Source organism: Hordeum vulgare, chromosome 3H (assembly GCF_904849725.1).
Source record: "Hordeum vulgare subsp. vulgare chromosome 3H, MorexV3_pseudomolecules_assembly, whole genome shotgun sequence".
NCBI classification, from domain to species: domain Eukaryota; kingdom Viridiplantae; phylum Streptophyta; class Magnoliopsida; order Poales; family Poaceae; genus Hordeum; species Hordeum vulgare.
In genome coordinates, this window is record NC_058520.1 from 5,912,190 (window position 1) to 5,935,893 (window position 23,704).

Sequence of the window (23,704 nt, forward strand, 5' to 3'; positions counted from 1 at the left end):
TAAAACCCTAATCTATCTACTAATCAGAGACGAGGCACCAGTATTCCCCTCCCCACTATCGACCACTAGAGCGGAAGGCCGAGAGGAGGGGAATCCAGCAGAGATCAATAGGCGGAAGCTTCACCCTAGTTGCCTTGTGAAAGGGGACGGAAATATATCTTTGTCACTACAATGCCACGGTTGAAGATTATGCTCGCTTTGTTGCTTTAGATTATTGTTTTTTAATTTAATAAAGCCATGTATTATCAAGCACGAGCCTTATGATAACACCCATAAAAATGCAAACGGGCTCAAGAGAGTTCAACGCCGACTACCACAAATGGATGGCAAGCCCTAACCTAGCTCAAGGAGCAAGAGGTTGTTGTACTGCAATCAGGAAGTCATTGGATGTTGCTAAGAAAGATTATTAGAAGCATCTATTCTCGATCCGAAGACAAGGTCGAAGGACTCAATGAGGAGATCCAAACCCATACCAACTCCCCAAAGAAAAGGCACCACAACGCGAGCTTATTAACAATACCATTCCCCCATCGATCACTTACCGAAGAAGAAGCATTGTGGTTGTCAACTTCCACCACAATGCAACAAATTAGACCTTTGATAGATCTGGGGATGAGCAGCCCAAAGTCCAATATTCGGGCCAAACTCGGGCTCCAGCTTTCCATCCGAAGGATTGGCCCGAAAGTCCAAAAAAGCCCAAAACACATATAAATAGAGGTTATATGAAAATATATGCATAATAATGTGATAATATATGTTCTAAAAATTACTTAATTGATGTTTTAATAGGGAAATGCTGCTATAGATATGACTAAAATTCTTGTGAACTAATTATCAAAAGCCCTATAATAACTATGACAACAACAATACTGGTAATGGTAATGGTAATCATCAAAGCCTCGATGAAACCCTTAACTTATTCATACATGCTTAAAGTAACAAAATAACTCTTTACTAGACTTATAAAATCACACAGTTCCTACAATTGCTAGACTGACGCAAAACTTGTAGTCTCACATCTGACGTGTTACTCGCAATGTCGAGGTCCAAATCATGAGGATTTTCAAGAGTTGAACTCTTATTTTGGCAATATCTATTGTTGTTGGCGCTCTTCGTTATTCTTTAACTTTGTCCAACTTCCAGCTATTATCTCCCCAATCGAGGAGAATCCATGGCCGAGTTCCTCTCTAATCCTTTGTTTGCTAGCTTCAGCTACCAGAAATCTTGGAGGCTCATGATTGATGGCACCGCACCCTTTGAATGGGCCTTCATCACCCAATTTGATTAAATTCATATGAATTTACAAAAGAATTAGAACTTTCCTGGGTAAAGTTTATTGAGGACCACAACGCGTACTATGACAAGTCTTCATCACCTTATCTTTCTCCTCAAAACCTTTCGAATCCTTGGATGGTTCCGACATCACATTAGTCTTCTCAACACTATCTTTGGTCTTACCGAGTTCACATGAGTGCCGAGATAACTTCATGTACCATAAATAAACGACACAATACACCGCATCCAAGCAAGATTGTACATCATTACTATACAATTCATGATATCTCCTTATTTCGTGCATCTCAAAAAGGCCAACAGGTGAACTGATAGATTTATTGCATTATTTCAGTTTTGATATAAGAAAATAATAAAACGTGTGCATTGATGTACAGTTTTCTTATTCCGTATATCAACAAAAGACAATACCCTCTATATGTCACACAAATAGACAAACAAAATACAGAATAGAGCAACAAAAAAATCCAGAAAATAGACGACCACTAAAAAAACGATACAAACCAGACAACTACAATAAAATGAACACACGTCTGCTTGTAGTAATTGATTTCGTAGCCGATTGACATGGTTATTCGGCGGGATCTGCAGCCGTCGTGGTCGTGTCAATCCACAACGGGTCACCCCCCGTGCCAGTGGAGACCGCGGAGGCGACCCTGGCGACGGCCACCGCAACCTTGCAAAAAAGCGAGACCTTGCTAATGGTGGACGACAACCCACTGTCCCATGTCGTCGGCGTGCTCTGCGGCGTGCCCACCGGCCACGTCGTCGGCGTGCCCTGCGTCGTGCCCACCTCCCACGTCGCCGGCGTTCCCAGCGCCCATGCCGTGGGCGCGCTCACCTGCGCGATCTGGGAGCGTTTGTAGCAAGCTTCCATCATGCACCCCACGTGCGTGTACGCGGGCTGCCGGTGACCGTCGAGGTAGCCGTAGCACCAGAACCTGCCGCGGCGGCCGCCTTGCCCTTGCCCGCACAACCCGCAGCTACCGCCGGCAGGCGCCTCCCTGACGAGGTCGAACACGCCGTCTTCCTGGACTACGCGCTCCGCCAGGTTGGCGCACTGCGTGTGGAGGTTGATCTTGCGCTCGCCGTCGTGGAACATGAAGCCGAGCACCTTTTCGACAAAGAATGAATTTTATTAGCTCAATATGAAGCATCAAGAGAAACGAGCTTGCTCTCATCCGGCTCCAGCATAGCTAGGATGCGCACAGCCAACACCGAACTCACACGCATACAAGAACCCACCATAAAATAGCACAGTCACATAAAATCAAAGCTATAAGTCGAGCACCTGATCTCCACAGGCGCCGCAGAAGCTGCCGTGACCAGCCAGGGTGCTGGGACTGGGAGGGCTGTAGCGGAAGTCGAAGGTGCAACCCTTGAAGAAAGGATGCGTGAGCGTCAGGTCCTCCATCTTGAGGGGGACGCAGCATACGTGAAGGTCGTAGTCGCACGGGTCGCACCGGTACCTACGATCATCCTCGCCGTAGTGCCGGCAGCCGTCGCACTGGAACAGTGCGCCGCCGGTGGCGTAAAGCGTGAGCACGTGCCCTGGGTGGGAGGGGTGGGTTATCCGTAACGGAGGACCCTTGGAGGCCGTCACCATGGTTAACTTTGGCTCTCTCTCCCAAAGAAACCGACAAGATCAAAGCTAGCAGGAGGCCAACATGTATTTGTAGAGGATTTTTTTTTTGCATCACCCGTGCAATGGTAGCGCTTCTGCCGGTTCCTTGAAAATAAAATACCTTCACGCTGAATATTTTTATCATGAGTGACAGGTTCGTTACAAGTTGACATGTCCTTGACAACAATAGAAAATAACATGGACGACCTGAGCTGTTCAAGACTTCTCTGCTTGCATTTTCCGGATCTTTTCTATGTGTTGATTGCTTCGAAAGCAAAAAAGAAGGAAAATGCTAAACTTACGGATAAAACCTACGGATCACTCTCTACCGCACTAGTCTCTCCTCTGAATTTGAATATGTTTTCCCTTTTCCTATCATTTCCAAACAGAAATGGCCATGCCATCATGTAAGGTACTTCTCCTTTCATAATGTAAAATATTTTTGAAAGCTGCTTTACCTTAAAAACATCTTATACAGGGACGAATTTTTTTAAGGGTAAGGGTGGGGGGGATGGGGGCTAGACCCCTAACAAATTGATTCTTTTTTTATGATTGTGGTTGTTGCAGCCAATAAATTTTACTTCATATGAATTTTGCCTCCTTCATGAACAAACATGCACCCTCTATGCATGAATGTTGTCTCCGTCCATGATCTTATATTGTCAAAAGGAGGGAGTAATTTCATAAGAATCACTTGTAGCCGTAGCATTGTTGGTTCGGAAAAATCCCATATACACTTGACAGCTTCATTATTTCGGATTTTTGGTTTGACAGGGCCCGCAAGCTTTCTGTATCCTTATAATATGTGCTTGGTCTTTTTTTCCATTTGGATATTTTATTTGCAACAGTGGTAAGTTGAGTACGAGTTGACATGTTCCATGCTATACAACTTGCCACCAAACATTTTGATATTTTGATACACCGGTTCTTCATCATTCACGACATTTCCAATGAATGTTTTATTTCTTGTCAAAATTTGACATGGGAGCAACTACTTGATCCGTTCCCAGGTTTTTTATTTGATTCGGCACTACTTGGTGCGCGTCAACTCCCAAGACAAAAACTGCATTTGGCACAAAAAAATTGCCATACGTTGTGTCTGCTCTACATAGTTGTAATGACTTCCACTTTACTTCATGTTTCTTGTGTGATCTTTGGGTCCGGTATATCAAATCTGGCACCCTGTATCTCTCTGGACGCGTCCGGATGCATCTGCAGAAGGTGACCGGCCAATTCTCAAATCACCGTGTCCACATTTCTGTACTATGCATGCAATGTGAAAAAAAAATCTAACTATTGCTATGGACTCGTAGATTCCAAATTAACTATTCACACATCATCATGTAGGCAATAAGGTTGATGAAGATGGCATCAATGATGGGTCCCCCTTCAACAAGGCACCGGAAAAGGCCTACAGATTGGATCGCCGAAGAACAGAAGTTTTGCGGCGGCAGTACAATTATTTGTTAAGTTTTGGAGTTGGAATTAGGTCGGTCAGAGCCTAGGGGCCCAGAAGCTCACATGACGCGCCATACCCATGGGGGTATGCCATCTGAGCTTGTAGCCCCTTCGGGCATCGTCTGGTATCTTCATAAAGCTTATAGGGTCTCTTGTAGTCAAGATAAATCACCATAGAGTTTCATCATGTTTAGACTTCATTTGGTATGGTTTTCGGCAAAACAAAGAAATAGCAAAAAACAGAAACCCATGCTGGGACTAAGTTAATAAGTGAGACTGCCTATCGGCCCGCAAGCAGGCAGCGATGTCGGACATCTCCTTCTTCTGCTCTGACGTCAGCCCGACCCAAAAAGCTTTGGCGGTGGAGGAATTCATGATGGGAGAGGGTTAGGAGGCTGATGACTGTGGCTATGGCCGGGGCAACGATTTATATAGCAATGACGGGTGGCATATGGACGGACGGGTGGCGCCGGAGGAGACGCCTCGGCAACCACGTGCCATCAGTGTGGGCGGCAGGCGGCATATGGACGAATGGGTGGCGTCGGAGGAGATGCCTCAGCACCCGCGTGCCATCAATGTGGGCGGCGGGCGGACGGACGATGGTCGTCGTGTCGTTTGAACGCGCAACAGTCACTGCACGGGAAGCGGTGCTCTCTCGACCGGCGGGACGCTTCAATGTCGGCGCCGGTGACCGATCGCATGCGCTCTGACTAGGCATGAATGCGGGCAGCTGGGCACAGTTGCTCTCGAGCGGTGCGTTTTCTTTATAAATTCCAAAAAACTTTAGAATTTCAAATTTGTTTGCTTATTTTCAGAAAATATTCACTAATACGTAAAGATTAGAATTTAAAAATATATTTGCATTTCACAATTTTGTTCATGGATTAAAAAAACTGTTCAAGGATATCTAGAAAATATTTCCCATTTCTAAATATTGTTCAAGGATTTCAAAAAGTTGTTCACGTTTTTCAAAATGTTCAAAGTATTCAGAAATATTGTTCCTTCTTTTCAAAAATTGTTCACACATTCAGAAAATGTATGTGTTTCAAAATATGTTCACCAATTCAAAACATGTTCGCATTTTTAAATTTTCTTCACAAATTAAACAATGTTTGAAAACTTAAAAAATGTTTAAATTTTTAACACAATTTTAGAAAAATCATGTTTCCAAAATTTAGTCTCCAACTAAAAAATAGTTCGTCCGGAAATTTTGTTTTCAAAATCTTGTTTTTTTTCATCAGCAATGCAGATGGACTGTGTCCGGCCTTGTTTTTTGTTTTCGGCGCGACTGTTTTTTTTTTGGCTTGATGGCCAGCGGTATAAACCCGCTACAATCGTTTGCTCGGCCTACGTTGCAGTTTGATGGCCTGGCCCAGGCACTTTGTCTCGTATGCGGCCTGCCGCTAATTAGACGCAGAGAGCGTCAAATAGGGGCTCCCTAACCTTATCTCGCGCTTTAGGTGCCAAACGTAGGCTAACCCATACATGCAGCACACCCCTAACCGAAATGGGCCAACCCACTAGAAACAGTACATGCGGCATGGTTTTCTTCCAGCGATTGCTCAGTGCCAGGTTCTACTGTGTCTGCTTTTACTTTCCCTTTTTCACGTGATTTTTTATTTGGAGTTTATTCTTTTTCATTTTTATCTTTCTTTCCATTTCTATTTTTCTTCGTTTCATTTTTCATGAATTATTCTTTTTTCAAATTTTTGACATTTTTTGTAATTCTCCTTTTGTTAAATCCGCAAACTTTTATAATTAATGAATTTTTTGGAACCTTCGAATTATTTCCCAAAACCGTAAACTTTTCTCCGATTTCTGAATGATTTTTGAAAATTTCATGAGTTGTTTTCAAAACCATTAAGGATTTAAAAACCATGATTTTTTGTCCAAATTGGTCAAAAAAATTTAAATCAATGAACTTTTTCCAAATTTGTGAATAGTGCTATTCACAATTTCTTTTTAAATTTTAAATTTTAATTTTTCAAATTCGTGTCATTTCCAAATTAAAACATTATTATATATGTTTGCATTTTTTAAATCTGTGAGTTGTTTTATATGCATGATTATTTTTGGAAATCGCAATGCTTTTTCAACTTTACAAACTTTTTTTATTTTTTAAATCTGTTAACCTTTTCAATTCCATCGATTTTATGAAATTGTTGAACACTTTTAGATTCAGGAATTGTTTTTCACAATATTGTTTTTGAAATTGCAAAATCGGTGGTCAGACCGATTTTTTCGTGCACTAGGAGCACAACGTAGCTGAGAGGGAAAACAGGAAGAAGAGAGCGAATGAACGAGGGAACAAATAGAGCGAACGAAGGGAGCGTAGTCTGATCCATCAACGTGGGCGGCAATTCCAAAACGGTGTTATATACGTTGGGAGGTCTCCCATTATCGCGCCCCTCCTACTCCCCCTAATCCTATTTGGCGCTGAGTGCAAATGGTACAGGGAACAGACACCCACTCGTTCGACGGTCTAGGTAGGCGATCGGTCCGTTATCACCCCCTCCACTGGTTCGCGAGGTTTTTCAGGTGATTTTCAATGGGATATTTATTCTATTTTGTCATTTTTCCTTTTGTTTATGTTTTTTACCTTGTTTGTAAAAAGTCATGAAGTTTTTCAGTTTTATGAATGTTTTTTAGAATCACGATGTGATCTTTTTTCAAATTCATGCTTTTTTTGAAATTTGTGAACTTTTTCAAGTTATAGTTATTATTAACATCGTTGGTCTCGCTAGATAAACTCTTGATATTTCTAAATGACGCCATTTATGGCTACTTCAACTTTTTCATATTATTGTATCACTTATCATTGATTAATAAAGTGAAGCGTGCTTTGCCAAATAATATTGTTATTATATGTGTTTTTTGGACTAATTGAGATGCGTGGAGTTGATTGCGAGCTGATGGTTACCATGTCACGATGACAACCATGCATCATAATGGCCTAGCAAATTCGGCTCCCTAGACGTTCACATATAGTGATGGATCATCCTTCAAATATCCGCTTCCACAGCTGTCTATCTTATATTTTAACCTTTAAATTTATGCTATCTATGCAACACGAGAAAGTACGTCGATCATCACACGAAACATGGCAATAGACAGACACAGGGCCTGTTTCGGGATGCCCTAGTCAAACTGAATGACATGGGTCCCTATGTCCTAAGACCATATATTTTTAGTTTAGAATTTAACTATAATAATTGACTGACTCCATCGACAATAATAATATCAAAATTTCAACTTACTAAATCGACAATAATAATACTAAAAAGATGAAGAAATGAAACTAAAATGACATGATTACTTTAAATAAGAACCAAGTTTCGACTGACTTCATCGACAACAATAATAACTTAATTCTTCAGAAAAAGTTTCTTTGGACGTTTCTTGATGCAAAGTCATTAAGGGCACAATCAAGATCAATATTGTCCAAGATATCCTTTTCAAGATAAGCGTTTCTTCGTATGTTGGATGGCCGGTCTGCCGGTCGGCCGGCGCACGCAGCGGCGACAAGCCGGCCGAGACGCCATAGTACTGAAGCCGGCGATTCGTTTGACGAGGGCACTCGAGACGAGGCGTCGAGCCGTCGAGGCGACCGAAAGACGAAGCCACGAACAGGCTTTACGACGTGTGCGATAAACTGGGTAATTGATCGCAGCCGGGCCTAACCATCTGATTTCTTCCTTTTTTGTATTTTTTATATTTTCTAATACGGTACAATGTACATGCATATAATATTATGGGCCCCCTCCTGTCGTGGGCCCTAGGCCGTCACCCCGCCGGCCATACTCCAGGGCCGGCCCTGGACAGACACAGACATAGATATAGGCTAACATAAATTCCATATAGCCATAAAAACAAAGTTCACCAGACAAAAAGACGCAGCGCTCATCATAGGACACAGCTTCAAACTAAATTAACAACAAACTAAAATGGAGACTGGCGCGGGCGTCGGAAAGCCAGTTAGCAAATTCATTAACCATCCGTTTAGTGTGTCTATTTAGTGTGTCCGATTTAATGCACGGCACCGATTTAGTCTGACAGTTTATTGTGACGGGTGATGCATGACACCTCAACGGCCGGTTGTCAAGTTGAGAAGCCAGTTACAAAATGATGATTCATTCATTCTTTCGACGGGGTGATCCTCCTTTTTTCTTTTTTTAAAGAAAACACTCTATGACGCATGTTACCAACAAGTTTCACAACTATTATGGGCTTGATAGTGCTAACAGTATACCTGTATAATGTACTATATAGCTTGTGTTATGTTAGCTAGCTAACAGTATACCTGTAGAATGTACTATATAGTTTGTGTTATGTGATCGCTAGATAACGTACTCCCTCCGTTTCTAAATATAAGACCTTTTAAAGATTGTACTATAAACTACATACGGATGTACATAGACATATTTTAAAGTATATATTCATTCATTTTGCTCCGTATATAGTCTCCTAATGAAATCCCTAAAAGGTCTTATATTTTAGAACGGAGGGAGTACATGATTACTTAGTTGTTAGCATGCACGTCGTTTATACGTGGGTGCCTCGTAGCTTTTTTTTAACATAGTACAGCCGCTAGCGCTTATATAAACATGCATACACTCATCTCTATGAACGAACCCACGTACACGTTATCTTTATAAACATCTTCGAGAGATTGAACCAGCATACATCTTGAGATTTATAAAGTCATCATAACGCTAAGGCATAACATACCTCATTTTATTTTTTAAGACGGTCTTATGTATCTATATGATACTAAATCCCTTTGTTAATTCAACATAATGAACTAACCGATAGAAATACGGTAATTCTAACTGTGAATGTTTATTGGGAAGGAACTCCTACCGAACACCCTCGTAGCCATTTGATAGAAATGAAACGATGACATTTCTCTAAAAAGAAATTGTCATCCTAGTATAAAGAAATTGCCATCCCCATAACTAATTGGGATGAATATTGTTTGCAAACACCATCCTTCCCAAGGAATCGTTCGCCAATGGGCTTTTTTTTTCGTTCGACGATTTGCTCTCCCCTCCCTCAATTGCCGGATGTAAATCCAACGCCTCACCTTCTACCTATAATCCAGTCAACCCATAGACTCCCCTCCACCAACGACAGGGTCATAGTCGCTGGCTTCGGGGGGCCTCACTCGTGCTCATCGTGGCGTCGTCGTCTTTGGCCTTCGGGCCACGTGGAGAAGAAAACTTCGACCGCTTGTAAAAATATAGAAATGTTAGTAAGAGCATCACCAACGGGCGCCCAACCCTCCCGCACGGAAAAACCCTTTTGCCGCATCGAAATAGAAAATTTTAACGTGCCAGAGTGCGTTGGTTCCAGCGGCGGCGGCAAAATATTGCGCGCACGAGTCGTTCCAGCGGACACGCTAAAACACAGCGCGCGAGAGTAGCCGGGGCTTGCAACTTGTTCATTTTGAAAAAACAATATGAATATTTCAAACATAAAAAAACATAGCATAGTTTAATTCCATGTCACATCAACAATCATGTCATACCAACAAACCAAGTTCAAAATCAACCAAGCAAGTTCATGACATAAAAAAGTTCTGACAAAGAAATGGCACGTCAACAATCATGCCTCATCTTCGTCCTCCTCTTCCTCCGTTTCTTCATCCTCATCCGAAGACGATTCTTCCTCTCACTCCTCCTCTTTATCATTGACGCGCGTCATACCATCATGTGGAGCTCGGTAGGTATGGGCAAGATCTTCAACGACATCATGCGAAGGTATGTGAGGAGGCACATCGGAAGACATGTGTCCACCCGGAGGTGCTCCCATGCATGTCTCCCATGAGAGATGCAAAACTCATGCTTCGCATGCCCCCATGATAGCTCCGAAGCCACACATGCCTCCCATGCCGTCCATGATAGCTCCGAAGCCACCCATGCCTCCCATGTCACCCATGCCTCACATAGTAGCTCCCATGCCTCCAATGGCCATGCCTCGTTTTTGGATCAAGACTTCTTCTCAGGCAAGCTTGACGTACTCCTTTTGTTGCTTGTCGACGGTAGATGTGTCCATGATGAAGAACAAGTACTTCCCCCATTCCAACAATCTAGTGCGCTCCTCCATGACCAATTTCTTCTCCTTCAATGCCACCTTCCTCTCCGCGGCCGCCACCCTTCTCTCCTCAGTCGCCAACCTCCTCTCCTCGGTCGCCGCATCTTGGTTCTTTTCCATCTTTCTTGCCTCCCCTTGGTCTATTTGGCTTGTAGTAGGCAACCGAGTTTGGTGTAGGGCTTCTCTTGCCGCCATCACTTGATGACTCTTCCTCATCATCATCCAAATCAATAGTTCGCTTGCGTTTGTTTCTCTCCTCATCGACACCTTCACGGGGCCTCCATTTCTCATCATCATTCAACGCATCATAGCAATGGGACAAGGTAAATGGTCTCCCTTTCTTGATCTTTCCTTTCTTGCTCTTCTTCTCCTGTCCTTGAAATAAGTTTTTTGCAATAGTGAGCTACAAACGAAAGAACGGGTGAGCACTTGAAGCAGCAAAGAAGAAGCATGAACATGGAAGAATCATGAAAAAATTGGCACTTAACCTATCTCGGTCATTAGTGCCACTCGGAATAAGCGTGTCAACTGACTTAAGTGTTGCCGCCCACTTTTGATAATCTTTGTTGATTGCCGACCACTGGGAGCGAAGACATCTTTCCGTGCGGTCAATTCCATATTTGTTGTATAAATCAAAGTGTCCCTTCATCCGGATCCAATATGCATCTCTACTTTGGTCCTCTCCAACCGTGGCATCCCTAGAAACTTTCAATCATGTATTGCATAGCAAGACATCTTCATCCACGGTGTAGTTTCCCGCTCTTCCTTTCGGTGCATCGATGATACCCTCACCATCCTCGTCCACCTCAAACTCATGATTACCTAAATGCACATCATTGGTTTGAGACCAATGGGAAGTCCCTAAAAACTTTCAACCATGTATTGCATAGCAAGACATCTTCATCCATGGTGTAGTTTCCCGCTCTTCCTTTCGGTGCATCGATGATACCCTCACCATCCTCGTCCACCTCAAAATCATGATTATCTAAATGCACATCATTGGTTTGAGACCAATGGGAAATGTTGGAGCCAACACCCATAGTAGTCATTGAAACTATAAAGTATATACAACAAACAAATATAAGTTATCCATATGTATCTATTCATGTAAAAAAACAACGAAAAAAATGGGTGAAAACATACCTTGTGGGCATTCCATCTAACACGTTGTGCGCATTGGCTGCCAGCGGTACAAACGAGCTCGCCGGCGCTTCGGTCGCCGCCGCATCCGTCGCACGACGTGCATGTTTCTTCTTCGGCAGCCTAGTAGAGCCATCCACCGCCTTCTTCTTCTTTGCGGACACCTTCCTGATGGTCTTCTTCATCGCCGGCGCATTTGGAAGCTTCGAGAGGGGGGCACGTGTCACGGCGGGCGCCGGCACGCCGCCACCTGTCGAGGTCGTCTGTGGCGTCATGAAAAGGTTGCGCGCCAGACCGGTGCTCGGAGGAGCTCCGGCGAAGACGAGCCCAAAGCTCGTTGGGCTAGAGTTTGCGGCGGCGCGCAGTGACGACGACAGAGGGATCTCAGGCGTAGGAGGGGGTGAGCGGGATGTCGGCACGGTTGTCCATCGGGCGATTTTGACGACGACAACGCAGGCGTGGTGAAGGCGCGGCGGCGCGGGGCTGGAGCGGAGTGGCAGCGCGAGGAGTGTGGAGCACGCGGTAGCGAACGCACGAAATATGGGGCACGCGATGTTGTTTCACCACGCGTGCTGAACCATTTATGCCGCGCGCGCGTTTTTTGCGTCTTCGTTGGAGCGTCCGAAACGGTGCAAAAAAATCATTTTTTCTAACACGACGTTTATATAACACGGCTGTTGGAGATGCTATAAAGCAGATTCCTTTCGATACGGCTTTCATTCAAAACTTAAGTAGCTAAATAGCACCTTAAATCTTACATGTATAATACATTTATATAGTAATTCAAATATTAATTCATTTGGTGTCGGTCCGCACCCCAGCATGGAGGTGTGGTGGTATGCATCTTATACGTGTCCACTTAAGCTACCTGCACAGACGTTGACGTTGCATGATCTTTAATTAGCAGGTTGGGACCGTTGGGTCGCTCACATGCATCACCTACTACAAACCGCTCGCCTTTGAATAGCTGATGACGATTGAACGGTTGAATTAGCTATAGTAAAGTACTCCAGGAGGACTACAGAAGAAGAAAAATGCATGCAACATGCGCATGAACGAACCTAGCTGGTCCATTCATGCCCCGTCAATCTCATAACTAAGGGGAGCATCTGCGCATTTTACGATGCAACATATGCGTGTACAAATTAATATTATTACAGTCTCAAATTTGTGACGGAGGCAGTACATGTCTTTTTTTTTACTCCCTCTATCTCAAACTACTCCTTGTGTCCCAAATTGAGTGACTTGACTTTATACTAACTTTAATATAAAATTAGTATATAGTTAAGTTACTTAATTTGAGACGAAGGGAAGGGAGTACTTGTCTATTTTTATTTTTGAAAAATTCACATTACTTATCTTAGATTTGTCTAAGCTCTCGATTGATAATTGGAACCTGTCCAAATACTACCTCCGTTCGGAAATACTTGTTTTAGAGATGAATGTATCTAGATTTATTTTAATTATAGATACTTCAGTTATATCCATTTCTAGGACAAAGTATTTTGGGACGGAGGGAGTATGAATTAGCAGCCCACGTTACGTTTCCACTGGTGCTGACCGTTCAACACGTACATATCATACACGCCCCCACGTCGGCGCTCCTTTGCACATGCACATATACTCTACATTCAAAACAAAAAATATATATAATCTACATTCATGCATGTTCTACCAACCTACCTACCTACAACATTGTACGTTCTACGCGTTGAGTATGAGATTAGTTTAGTTAATTACGCCTAGCTAGATGTGATATATTCTACGCCCTAGGTTGGTCGAAGATGATTGCAACTTGTACCAGCAGTACTTGTCATTGGAAAAGTCCCAAGTGGAACATCATGTGAGTACGCCATCGCTTTCTCGTTTACGTCTCCTGCCTGCCTGCATTGCCTAGCTAGCAGCCATTCATGCACGGCAGGGTTCCCATCCAAAACCGCCGGGTGGCTTGGCCTGTGCTGTGCCCGTGATGGATCATGGATGTGTCCACAAGCTGGTCACACATGACATGGTGCTTTCAACAAACCAAGCAGAGCGCTACGTGTCCAGAATCGATTAAAGGTGTGCAGTCGGCTTAGTTTTCGCTGATCGATAGGTCACACCTCGCAACCGACACCGCATGCCTAATAGGAGTAGAACTCGGCCGGGCAACATGCATGGACCCTTTTAAAGAAAGTCGAAAGCAGCGTTTAAAATCTAAATGGGAAAAAAAAAACGTCCTCTTCTTTTTGAGTACGCCCCAATGTAAACAGATTCATCGATGCATGTAGATTTGTTAATTTGTTCACAGATTAGAATCTGATTAGCTGCCTGCATGTGCTAATGGGGAGCTGGCATGTGCGGAGAAAGTTGAGGTAAGGTAAGAGCATCTCTAACAGATCTTGTATAAACATAAACTGTAAAATTAAAATACGGATGAAAAAAAGGCATTTTAAGGATGTATTTTAGCTACGTCCGAATAGAAACTGTAAAAAACTGTAAAACTGTGATAAAGAGCTCATTTCTCTGGTTGGACGGTCGTCGCCCCTTCCTCTAGCCGGCCGCCACCCCGTCGTTGTCCCGTCACCCGTCAGCCATGCTCCATTCGCCCGTCGGTCGTGGCCCATTCCCGTCGGTCGCGCCCCATCACCACGCCGGGCGCGCCTAGCCTCGCCGGCCATGCCTTGTCGCCCGCCGGCCATGCCCCGTTGTCTCCGTCGTTAGCGCCTTGCTCTGTTGCCAGCCGAGTCGTGCCCCTTTGCCTGCCGCGCTGGGAGGATTCCGGCGGCCAGGCTGAGGTCATGGGAGGCCATGGCGAGGTCGAGCTCGTCCAATTCAAATCGGCGGCGATCGATTGCGGCGTCCAGCGGCTTTTTCTGACGTGCGGTGATGAATTCCGACAAGTTTAGGACGGATTCCGGCAAACTCCGCGGCGGCGTGTTTGCTCCGATGAGGTTTGACCGGTATACGTCCCCCTAGAATCGGCCTTCCAACCTTCAAAAATAAGGGTTTCGGGTATAGCTTTTCCGTGCCTCTTAAAAAATTTACGAGTTGGACCACTTTTACGTTTTCTGTTTCGCACACTTTTTACGATCAAAACTGGTAAATGTAAAAAAATTACAGGTTTGACCGCTTATACGGGATCTGCTAGAGATGCTCTAAGGTAGGTGAAAGTTTGGATTCCCCACAAAACCTCTCAATTGGCCACAAAACATGTGCGTACAAACGGAGGGAAAGTATCAATAAACATGCACGCGTGAGACTATACACAGACCAAAAATGTGCATAAATATGTCCAAGAATTGGTGTGCATGGCAGTTCTTTGCAATAGGTGTTCATGGCTCACTGTCCATGAGCAAAGGGATGACGGCGTCCATCTTACTTGGAACCGTCTCTCTTACGTTTTGAATGATGATGTTTTCCTGTCATGGAAGTGTAGTTCAACTTATGGAAAACAATCTGTTTTGAAGAAAATAATACTACAAGATATGCATGGTTACTCCTGTAAACCACCAAAAACAGACAAGAGACAAATGTTTTATAAGACTACGTATGTACCAAGTTTTCCTAAAATTAATCAAATATGTATATCTTTTCAACATATATATGATTTAAAAAATGCGCATAACATAGCACTATGTTAATTTAAAAACAAATGGACATCAAGGATGGGTACTTGAGTTTAGGGCTTGGGTAATTGTGCATTTTGAAAAATTCTCAAAATGCTCATGGAGGTGACCACGTTCTGACCATAAGCACCTGTAACATTCCTGTAGAATATGATTAAAATAAAATTATCATACCAGAAATCCATCGAGTATGCATGAGACTTCAATTCATGAAAAAGGAATAATAATGGACTCAAAATGTTACTAGTGCATAACTTTTTTGAGGGTTAATTTCTAGTCCATAACTACTCCCTCCGTTTCTAAATATAAGTCTTTTTAGAGGTTTTACTAGTGAACTACATATGGATGCATATAGACATATTTTAGAGTGTAGATTCAATCATTTTGCTCCGTATGTAGATTCTTAGTAAAATCGCTTAAAAGACTTATATTTAGAAACGGATGGAGTAATATGCATGGGACAGGCATTTCTGCAGTAGGAGGTCACTTCTCCTGGACGAAGGAAAATAAATGACATGGCATCAGAGTCTTACTTGGAAAGCCACAGGAAAGAAGAATCTACAAAGTCTAGAACCGTCTTTTTCATGAGTGACAATGATATTTTCTGGCAAATGCAGTGACCGATCTGTCGTGTGCTGCTGATCAGCTCGGTATATATTATTTGAAAAAAGTTAGTACATGAAAAGAAACAAGCCTTGATTTTTTCAGCCAAATTCGGTCAAATTAGGAGGTGCAAAATCAAGTTATTTAGAGCACAGTGACATAAATTACCCTCGATATGTTTTTTTGCGGGGCTCAATCTACCAAAATATGAATACATGTATCTACAGATTGTGCAAAAACAATGTGCCAAAAAAGGGTGAAAGAAAGAGAAGGAAGAGTGTGCCTGCAAGAAAAGCATATTGTAATACTCCCTCCGTCCCAAAATTCTTGTCTTAGATTTGTCTATATATGGATGTATCTAGTCATATTTTAGTATATAGATACATCTCATTTCTAGACAAACCTAAGATAAAAAATTGGGAATCGTTTCCCACCCGCGCGCCGGCCAAACCGATGCGCCGGTCGCCTCCTGGCGCGCGCGGACCCTTGCAACATTTTTGCCATCCATGCGCTTCTCCGGTCAATGGATGCAACATTTTTCGTCTAAATATGTTGCAACCTGCGTCATTTTTGCTGCAAGCATTTTTTTACTATATTTTGTCTCAGTAAAAAAGTTGCATATACGTTTGGTTGCAACTCTAGTTCGTCGGATTTTTTGTTACAATAGATGTTTTTTACTTTTTGCTACAACCGTGTTAATTTTCGCTACAACCGGCATCATGTTTTGCTGCAACCGTTCACTAAAAAGTTGCATACACGTCACGTAAATTTTTGTTACAACCGGGTTTGACTTTTGCTACCACGTACCATCAGCTTCGTTTTTTTGCTGCGATCACGTAGATATTTTTTTTGCTACAAATTTTATTTTTTGTTGCAACCGTTAAAAAATTGCTGCATGACATCGAAATTTTGCTGCATAGGAAAAAAATGTTGTATGCGGATCCAACGGTACGGACGACGCGGGGTTGGTGAATCCTGCGGCCCGCGCGCGGCCGGCCGAAAATCTAGGCCGGCGCGCCGGCCCAGATCACCCCCTAAAAAATTTGAAACGGAGGGAGTACTTTGTATGTTCAAGAAAAGATTAGGCAGGAAGTGGGCCCTGGATGACATACCTGACAACTCATGACTGAAACATCCAAATTCTTCCAATCAGATATTCCACAGGTTTGACCTGGTTAGATCAACCACCGCACGTTCATATTGAATCAATCAATCAATGAGTGCCTCAGGGATGGATGGATGGTTGGAACATGACCTCGTTTTTCTTCCATCCCCTCTCCTACGCCCACCCCCCATGCCCTACTCAATCATCAGCCAACCCGCTCCCATAATGGCTACCCAAAACAGGGCATAACCCAAGCATACTGCTCCTAAGTAGTTTGAGCTGGAAGAACTTTCTGCCAACCTCTGATTATTTAACTGTAATACTTGGTCTTACTTCTTCTTACAGTAATCAAACATTGGTTATACAACTCAGAGCATATATACTCGAATGAAAGCACAGCTAAGATATATGCTGCAAAATTAATGAATCAATTTGCAGACGTAGCAATCAGGAGGAGGAGGAGGAGGAGGGAGAGTTGCTTGGGCAATTTGGCAAGGTCTTCTTCCCTTGCCCTGACGTGGGCGGCCATAAAGTCCATTATATTCCTCATCACAAAGAGAGAGAGAAGAGAACTGGTCCGTGGAGAGGTGTTCTTGGAAGGTTCTCCCGCGTCAGGGAGTAGCTGGCGCCATCGCCGCTACCTTCTTTAGCTAGTTAGCTAGACACACGCACAGGCGCATACATACACGAGAAAGATAAAGAGAAAGAGAAAGATTCATTCACGGGAGGAGGAAGAAGAGAGATGGGGGACGACCATGGCGCCAAGCTGGTGAAGAGCCTGCGGGGCGCGGCGCAGAAGTACGTCGGCGTCGGCTTCTTCCTCGGCTTCTTCCTCGTCCTCCTCACCTACTTCACCGTCTCCGAGCAGTTCGCCATCGCCGCGCCCAACGGTGCGTCTCGACCCGATCGACGAGCTCCTGCTTGCTCTGCCATGGCTGTTTTTCTTTCTGCTTATTTTTTGCTGCATGCTTTCTCGGGGCAAGCAAGCATATGCGATTCACCTCAAAAGCTGCGATTTCTCCTTTTTTTTGTGCACAACTTTTGCACGTTCGTTACTTCCGAATGGAAGGCTTGGTCAAATCACGGACATGTTCCTGCTTGTTCTTGGGTTTGGGTATCTGAAATTTAAGGGACAGAAATCATCGACCTGAACCAGAGTCTCCAATTCATCAAGCTCTCTGTTTCGAAACTGATGAGGATTCGGCTCAAAATTGCAGCTATCCGGAGGACCTCGCCGGGGCACCCGACGCTGACCTCCCCAGCCGTGGCAGAGAAGACGGTGCAGCAGCAGCAGCTCCCGGTCAAAAGTAAGTAAACCAACCCCTTGTCCTCCCGATCATATATCAACAAAATTTCCATTGTCAAGAACATCAAAATTCAACCGAAAAGTTCTTGTTCTGACCATGCATGTGATGTGTTTGTGTTGCGTGGATTCAACAGAGGAGGAAGCACCTCTGCCAGAGCATGAACAAGTACATGAGAAGCCACCGCCTGTCGACGACGACGAGGAGCCCCACAGAGAAACAGAGGAGCCCAACTCCCAAACAGAGCACCCCATCGGTACGTGCTCCTACTAACCTCTTCCAAATGCATCCGTCAATATCAATTCAAAAGTCGACAAGTTTCGATCGGATCTCAGACCAATCAATCCAAAGAAACAACTTTTTGCCCGGTGCAAAAACTTTGCTACGTCAGAATTCCACCGAGAAAAATGATCAGGCAATGATTCCTGACGCTTATCCATGCATGCATTGCAGATGAGGCTAGCAAGATCGTGACGACGGCGGAGGAGAGCGCGCCGGCGAAGAAGCCGGCGTGCGACATCCAGGGGCCGTGGGCGTCCGACGTGTGCGACCTCGCCGGCGGCAGCGGGGGCGTGCGCATCCACGGCTCCGCCCACACGGTGCTCGTCCCGCCCACCATCGAGTCCGGCGGCAGCAACCCCAACCCGCAGGAGTGGCGCGTGCTGCCCTACTCCCGCAAGCACATGTCCGGCATCAAGGAGATCACCGTGCGCGAGCTGGCCACGCCCGCCGACGCGCCCCGCTGCGCCGTCACCTCCCAGGTCCCCGCGCTCGTCTTCGCCATGGGCGGCCTCACGGGGAACTACTGGCACGACTTCAGCGACGTCATGATCCCGCTCTACCTCCAGGCCTCCCGCTTCGACGGCGAGGTGCAGCTCGTGGTCACCAACTACCAGCGCTGGTACGCCGGCAAGTACCGCGACATCATCGCCCGCCTCTCCCGCTACGACGTCGTGGACATGGACAAGGACGACCAGGTCCGCTGCTTCCCCTCCGCCGTCGTCGGCATCCGCATGCACAAGGAGTTCAGCATCGACCCGGCCAAGGAGCCCACGGGCCACTCCATGCCGGAGTTCACCAAGTTCCTCCGCAACGTCTTCGCGCTCCCGCGCGCCGCGCCCATGCGCGTCACCGCCGGACCGAGCGACGGGAAGAAGAAGCCGAGGATGATGATCATCTCCCGGCGCCACCCGAGGAAGCTGGTGAACGTGGACGAGGTGGTGGCCCTCGCCAAGCGGATCGGGTTCGAGGTGGTGATCGGGGACCCGCCGTTCAACGTGGACGTCGGCGACTTCGCGCGGGAGGTGAACGCCGCCGACGTGCTCATGGGGGTGCACGGCGCCGGCCTGACCAACTCGCTCTTCCTGCCCACGGGGGCGGTGTTCATCCAGGTGAACCCCTTCGGCAAGATGGAGCACATCGGGGAGGTGGACTTCGGGACGCCGGCGGTGGACATGGGGCTCAAGTACATGTCCTACTCGTGCGGCATGGAGGAGAGCACGCTGGTGGACACCCTGGGGCGCGACCACCCGGCGGTCAAGGACCCGGAGTCGATCCACCGGAGTGGGTGGAACAAGGTGGCGGAGTTCTACCTCGGCAAGCAGGATGTCAAGCTCGACCTCCAGAGGTTCGAGCCCGTGCTCCTCAAGGCCATGGCCATGCTCAGAGAGTAGCTACGCTCCCTCCCTCGGATCGACCTTGCAGCCGACTAGCTTAGAGCAGTTTCATTCCTTCTAATTTATTCCTATTAATTTACTTTTTTTTTGTGTGTGTGTGTGGATGGACTGATCAATAGGTTTATACGGTATATATGTGCTCCATTGGTCCATCGGTCCACAGAGCAATACAGAATCTTGATTATATATACTAGCAAAATGACCCGTGCGTTGCCACGGAAGAAAAAAAATACATAATCTTCAATGATGGTGATCATATTATGTTCACGTATCATCGCTTGATTTAGAAATTTTATGTACAAACGCAAGAAATTGTTTTTTCTTTAAATTTATTCACAAGTTGAAGCAATCTTTACATTTTCAAAAAAAATATATCATGGTTGTCAAAAATCTTGGTAACTCAAAGATTTATTCTCAATTTCAAGATTTCTTTTAGAAAACATACAATAATAATCCAATCCATCCAAGAGTTAATTTTTCAAAATTCACACAGGTATATTGTCACAAAGACTTAGAAGCATTAATGTTTAACTACATACATTAGATCTTTCGTGAACAATTTTACAAATATGGCAACAATTTTAAAATCGAGAACATTTTTACAATTTACGACCATTTACTAAAAATCGTGAATATTTTTTATATTTCGAACGGGTTTAAATATTTTCTTTTGAATTGGCCATCAATTTAAGAAAAGACGAACATAATTTTTTATGTTGGAGGATTTTATTTTAAATTCAGAAACATTTTTTGAAACGCATGAAGTTTTTTAAATAAATAAACATTTTTATAAATCAGTAATATATTTATTAAATCCATGGACATTGTTTTAGAATTTGCAAAACAAATATAAAAATTCGGCGCTTTTTTGAATCCTATTTTTAATTCAAAATAAAATTCATCAGCATTTTAATCCAAATTCCTATTTTTTAATATGCAAAAGTTTTTGCAATTCTAAATTATTTAAATTATAAATAAACAAAAATGGAACGGAAAATTTTAAATAAAAAAAATAAACTATCAAAACAGGCATTAGCTATTTTTAAAATTTTTGGACATATTTCGAATTAGAAAGCATTTTGTTAAATGCCTTTAATAGTTTTTAATACATGGAATTGTATTTGAGATCATGGACTATTCTTATTGTACAAACATTTTATTGTATATGCGAGCAATTTTTACAAAACTCCGAGCAGTTTATGAAGTCAGAAACATTTTAATTTTTTAAATATGTTGATTTATAATTTTCAGTTTATTAAAAATTTCAAGATTATTTGAAGTTTTAAATTATTTAAAAGAAAAAAATAAAACGGAACTGAAAATAAGTAAATAAACGGAACTAAAAGCAGGCGCCTGTTCATGGGCCGGCCGATACGGTGTGCTGGATATTCTCCGAGCGTGCAGATCGTAATATAGGAGGTTTTTACATGGGCCGGCCCAGCACAAGATTTTTCGCTTTGTAAAACGTTTTCTATTACTTACCGGTGGCATGATGGGTAATTTATGCAAACTTTAGGGATAACTTTTAAGACGGACGATCAGAAACCAAATTTTCTTTATTATTAGGGAGAGATATAGTGGCATCATGAACCATCCCTGTGAATTGAAAAGATGGAAAATTGAAGTTGCCTCAAAGTACAGGAGCCGTTAATTCTCTTAGATCCAGAAGGTAACGTTAGTATCTACTCCCTCGATTTTAAAATAAGCCTACTTCCTCCGTTTCAGTTTATAAGTCTGGCACGTGTATCTAGGTCGTTAATTTGATCATCTTAATAAGAGGCATATATTACAAAAAATATATCATTAGAAACTTTAGATGTTCTATTTTTTAATGATATAATTTTTATGTTAAATAATATATTTTATATAAATCAAATTAACGACCTAGGTACACGTGCATGTCTTATAAATTGTGATGACGTGGAGTAATGGTTTTAGATCAAATCTGGACTAAAATTATGACACTTATTTTGCAACGGGGGAGATTCACATATAATGCTCATGATTGAATAGGGCATGGTTGGCATAGGACAGCTGGATAGGGAGTTACCTTACATCCTTTGATCGAGTGACTGAAAATGTATGTCAGATGGTTAATCCAACTAGATCAAACCATGGAATATCTTATTGAAAGAATTTCGATGTTTCGGTAAAGAACTACTCTCCATCCGGGTTTATTAGTTCCCCTCGTATTTTGTGTCATACCATGAATTTAACTAATAAAATATAAGTTATACGTGGTAAAAATAATATCGTCGTAAACTATATTTTAAGTAGGAATCCAACAATATAATTTTTCATAACATGCATTAACATTTTGCTAATCAAATATGTGGTCAAACTTTGACCTAAACAACAATGTGAACTAATAAACCAGGACAAAGGTAGTTAGTCATATGTTGTCTAGGATGTTATCCCTCGCCCACCTCTCCACCTAATTGGAAAACCAATAAAATGACATATGCTTTTCTTACAGGCTCAAACTTTCTTTTCTTTCTTTTTCTTGGCCATTCTTCGTGTACTATTTGTAACCCATTCATTTATATTTGATATATTGAGGGTGATTTATGCCATCAGCCTAAAAAAAAAATCATAATACTAATGTTTTGAGTCAACTGGATTTCTCACCTCCTAATTCGACAAAATTTGGTTCTCAAAATTGTGATTTTCTTGGTGTACATGACACTAAGAAATTTGTGGCTCTTTTAAAAAAAACGAACTGGTCAACTTTATCACACTGACAGAGCATTTAGTGCATCAATTTATTTTTCAGAAAAATATCATTATCATTGATGAAAAAGACGGTTCTAGACTTTGTAAATATCACTATTCACATCGAACTTACAATAAATCTGTTTATTTTTCACATGTACATGTAAATGTGTTGTCTATTTGTCTATAAATGATAAGGAAAATTGCATCCTTCTTGTAAACTAAAAAAGGACAATTTTTATCCCAAAATAAATTTTGTGGTTCAATTTGGATGTTTCAATTCTTCGCAAAAAAAATGGATGTTTCAATAGAGAACTAGGTCATGAGTTGTGTGGGATGTCATCCAAGGCCCACCCCCTGCCTAATCCCAAATTCTAAAAAGCACACTATGCTTTTCTTGCAGGCACACATTTCCTTTTCATTCTTCCTCCCTTTCTTTTTTCTATCCATATTCGATATTGTCATGCAACCTCAAAAATCAAATTAGGATAATGTTTTGAGTCAACTCGAATTCTCACCTCCTAGTTTGACCGAATTTGGCTCACAAAAGTGAGATTGTTTTTCCATGTGCATAACTAGCATTACTCACATTAGTCATTCCTACAATAAAGTTAATAACTGCGATATTTGCTCGTGGGGAGGGTAGAACAATGAGTTGGCTTGGATCTGGTCCTCTGGATGCCATTGAGCGAAACTATATTGATTTTAATCCTATGTGATGTGAGTAATACAAGTTTTACCCGCAAAAAATGTACTCCTTTAGCTGAGGGTAGAACAATAAGAATGTGAGTAATATAGGAGTACTAGATCTGAACTGGATTTTCCCATTCTTATGCATTTCTGCAACCTATTTTTCAGTTTCGTCCTTTAGCTGAGGATTGTACCTATAAGGGCGAAATTAATTGTTGACGCCCCTGTTATGAGTGGAATTTTTTCTTTCTTTCGAAAAGGTGTTATGAGTGGAATAGCATGGTCAAATTCTCTCACTGGCGGGTTATTCAAACAAAGATATAAATTCTTGTATAAGATCTTGTATTTCAGGGGCTAAGCTGCCAGTTGAGTTGCATGTAACTTCTGCAACAGAAATG

The 23,704-nt window shown here is 43.0% G+C and overlaps 2 protein-coding genes across 2 annotated transcripts; one reads left to right on the plus strand and one right to left on the minus strand.

Annotated features, from left to right (window-relative positions):
• Positions 1-1,602: 1,602 nt before the first annotated feature.
• Positions 1,603-2,899, minus strand: LOC123441272. The gene is made up of 2 exons (XM_045117757.1): positions 2,585-2,899; positions 1,603-2,407 (listed from the first exon to the last, which is right to left on the minus strand). Exons 1-2 carry the CDS (start codon positions 2,897-2,899, stop codon positions 1,865-1,867), a joined length of 858 nt encoding a protein of 285 aa, XP_044973692.1. The 3' UTR covers positions 1,603-1,864.
• Positions 2,900-17,424: 14,525 nt separating this feature from the next.
• LOC123442420 (beta-1,2-xylosyltransferase XYXT1-like) lies at positions 17,425-20,090 on the plus strand. The gene is made up of 4 exons (XM_045118457.1): positions 17,425-17,814; positions 18,142-18,231; positions 18,365-18,484; positions 18,682-20,090. The coding sequence occupies exons 1-4, from the start codon at positions 17,667-17,669 to the stop codon at positions 19,899-19,901; spliced, it is 1,578 nt and encodes a 525-aa protein (XP_044974392.1). The 5' UTR covers positions 17,425-17,666; the 3' UTR covers positions 19,902-20,090.
• The last annotated feature ends 3,614 nt before the right edge of the window (positions 20,091-23,704 follow it).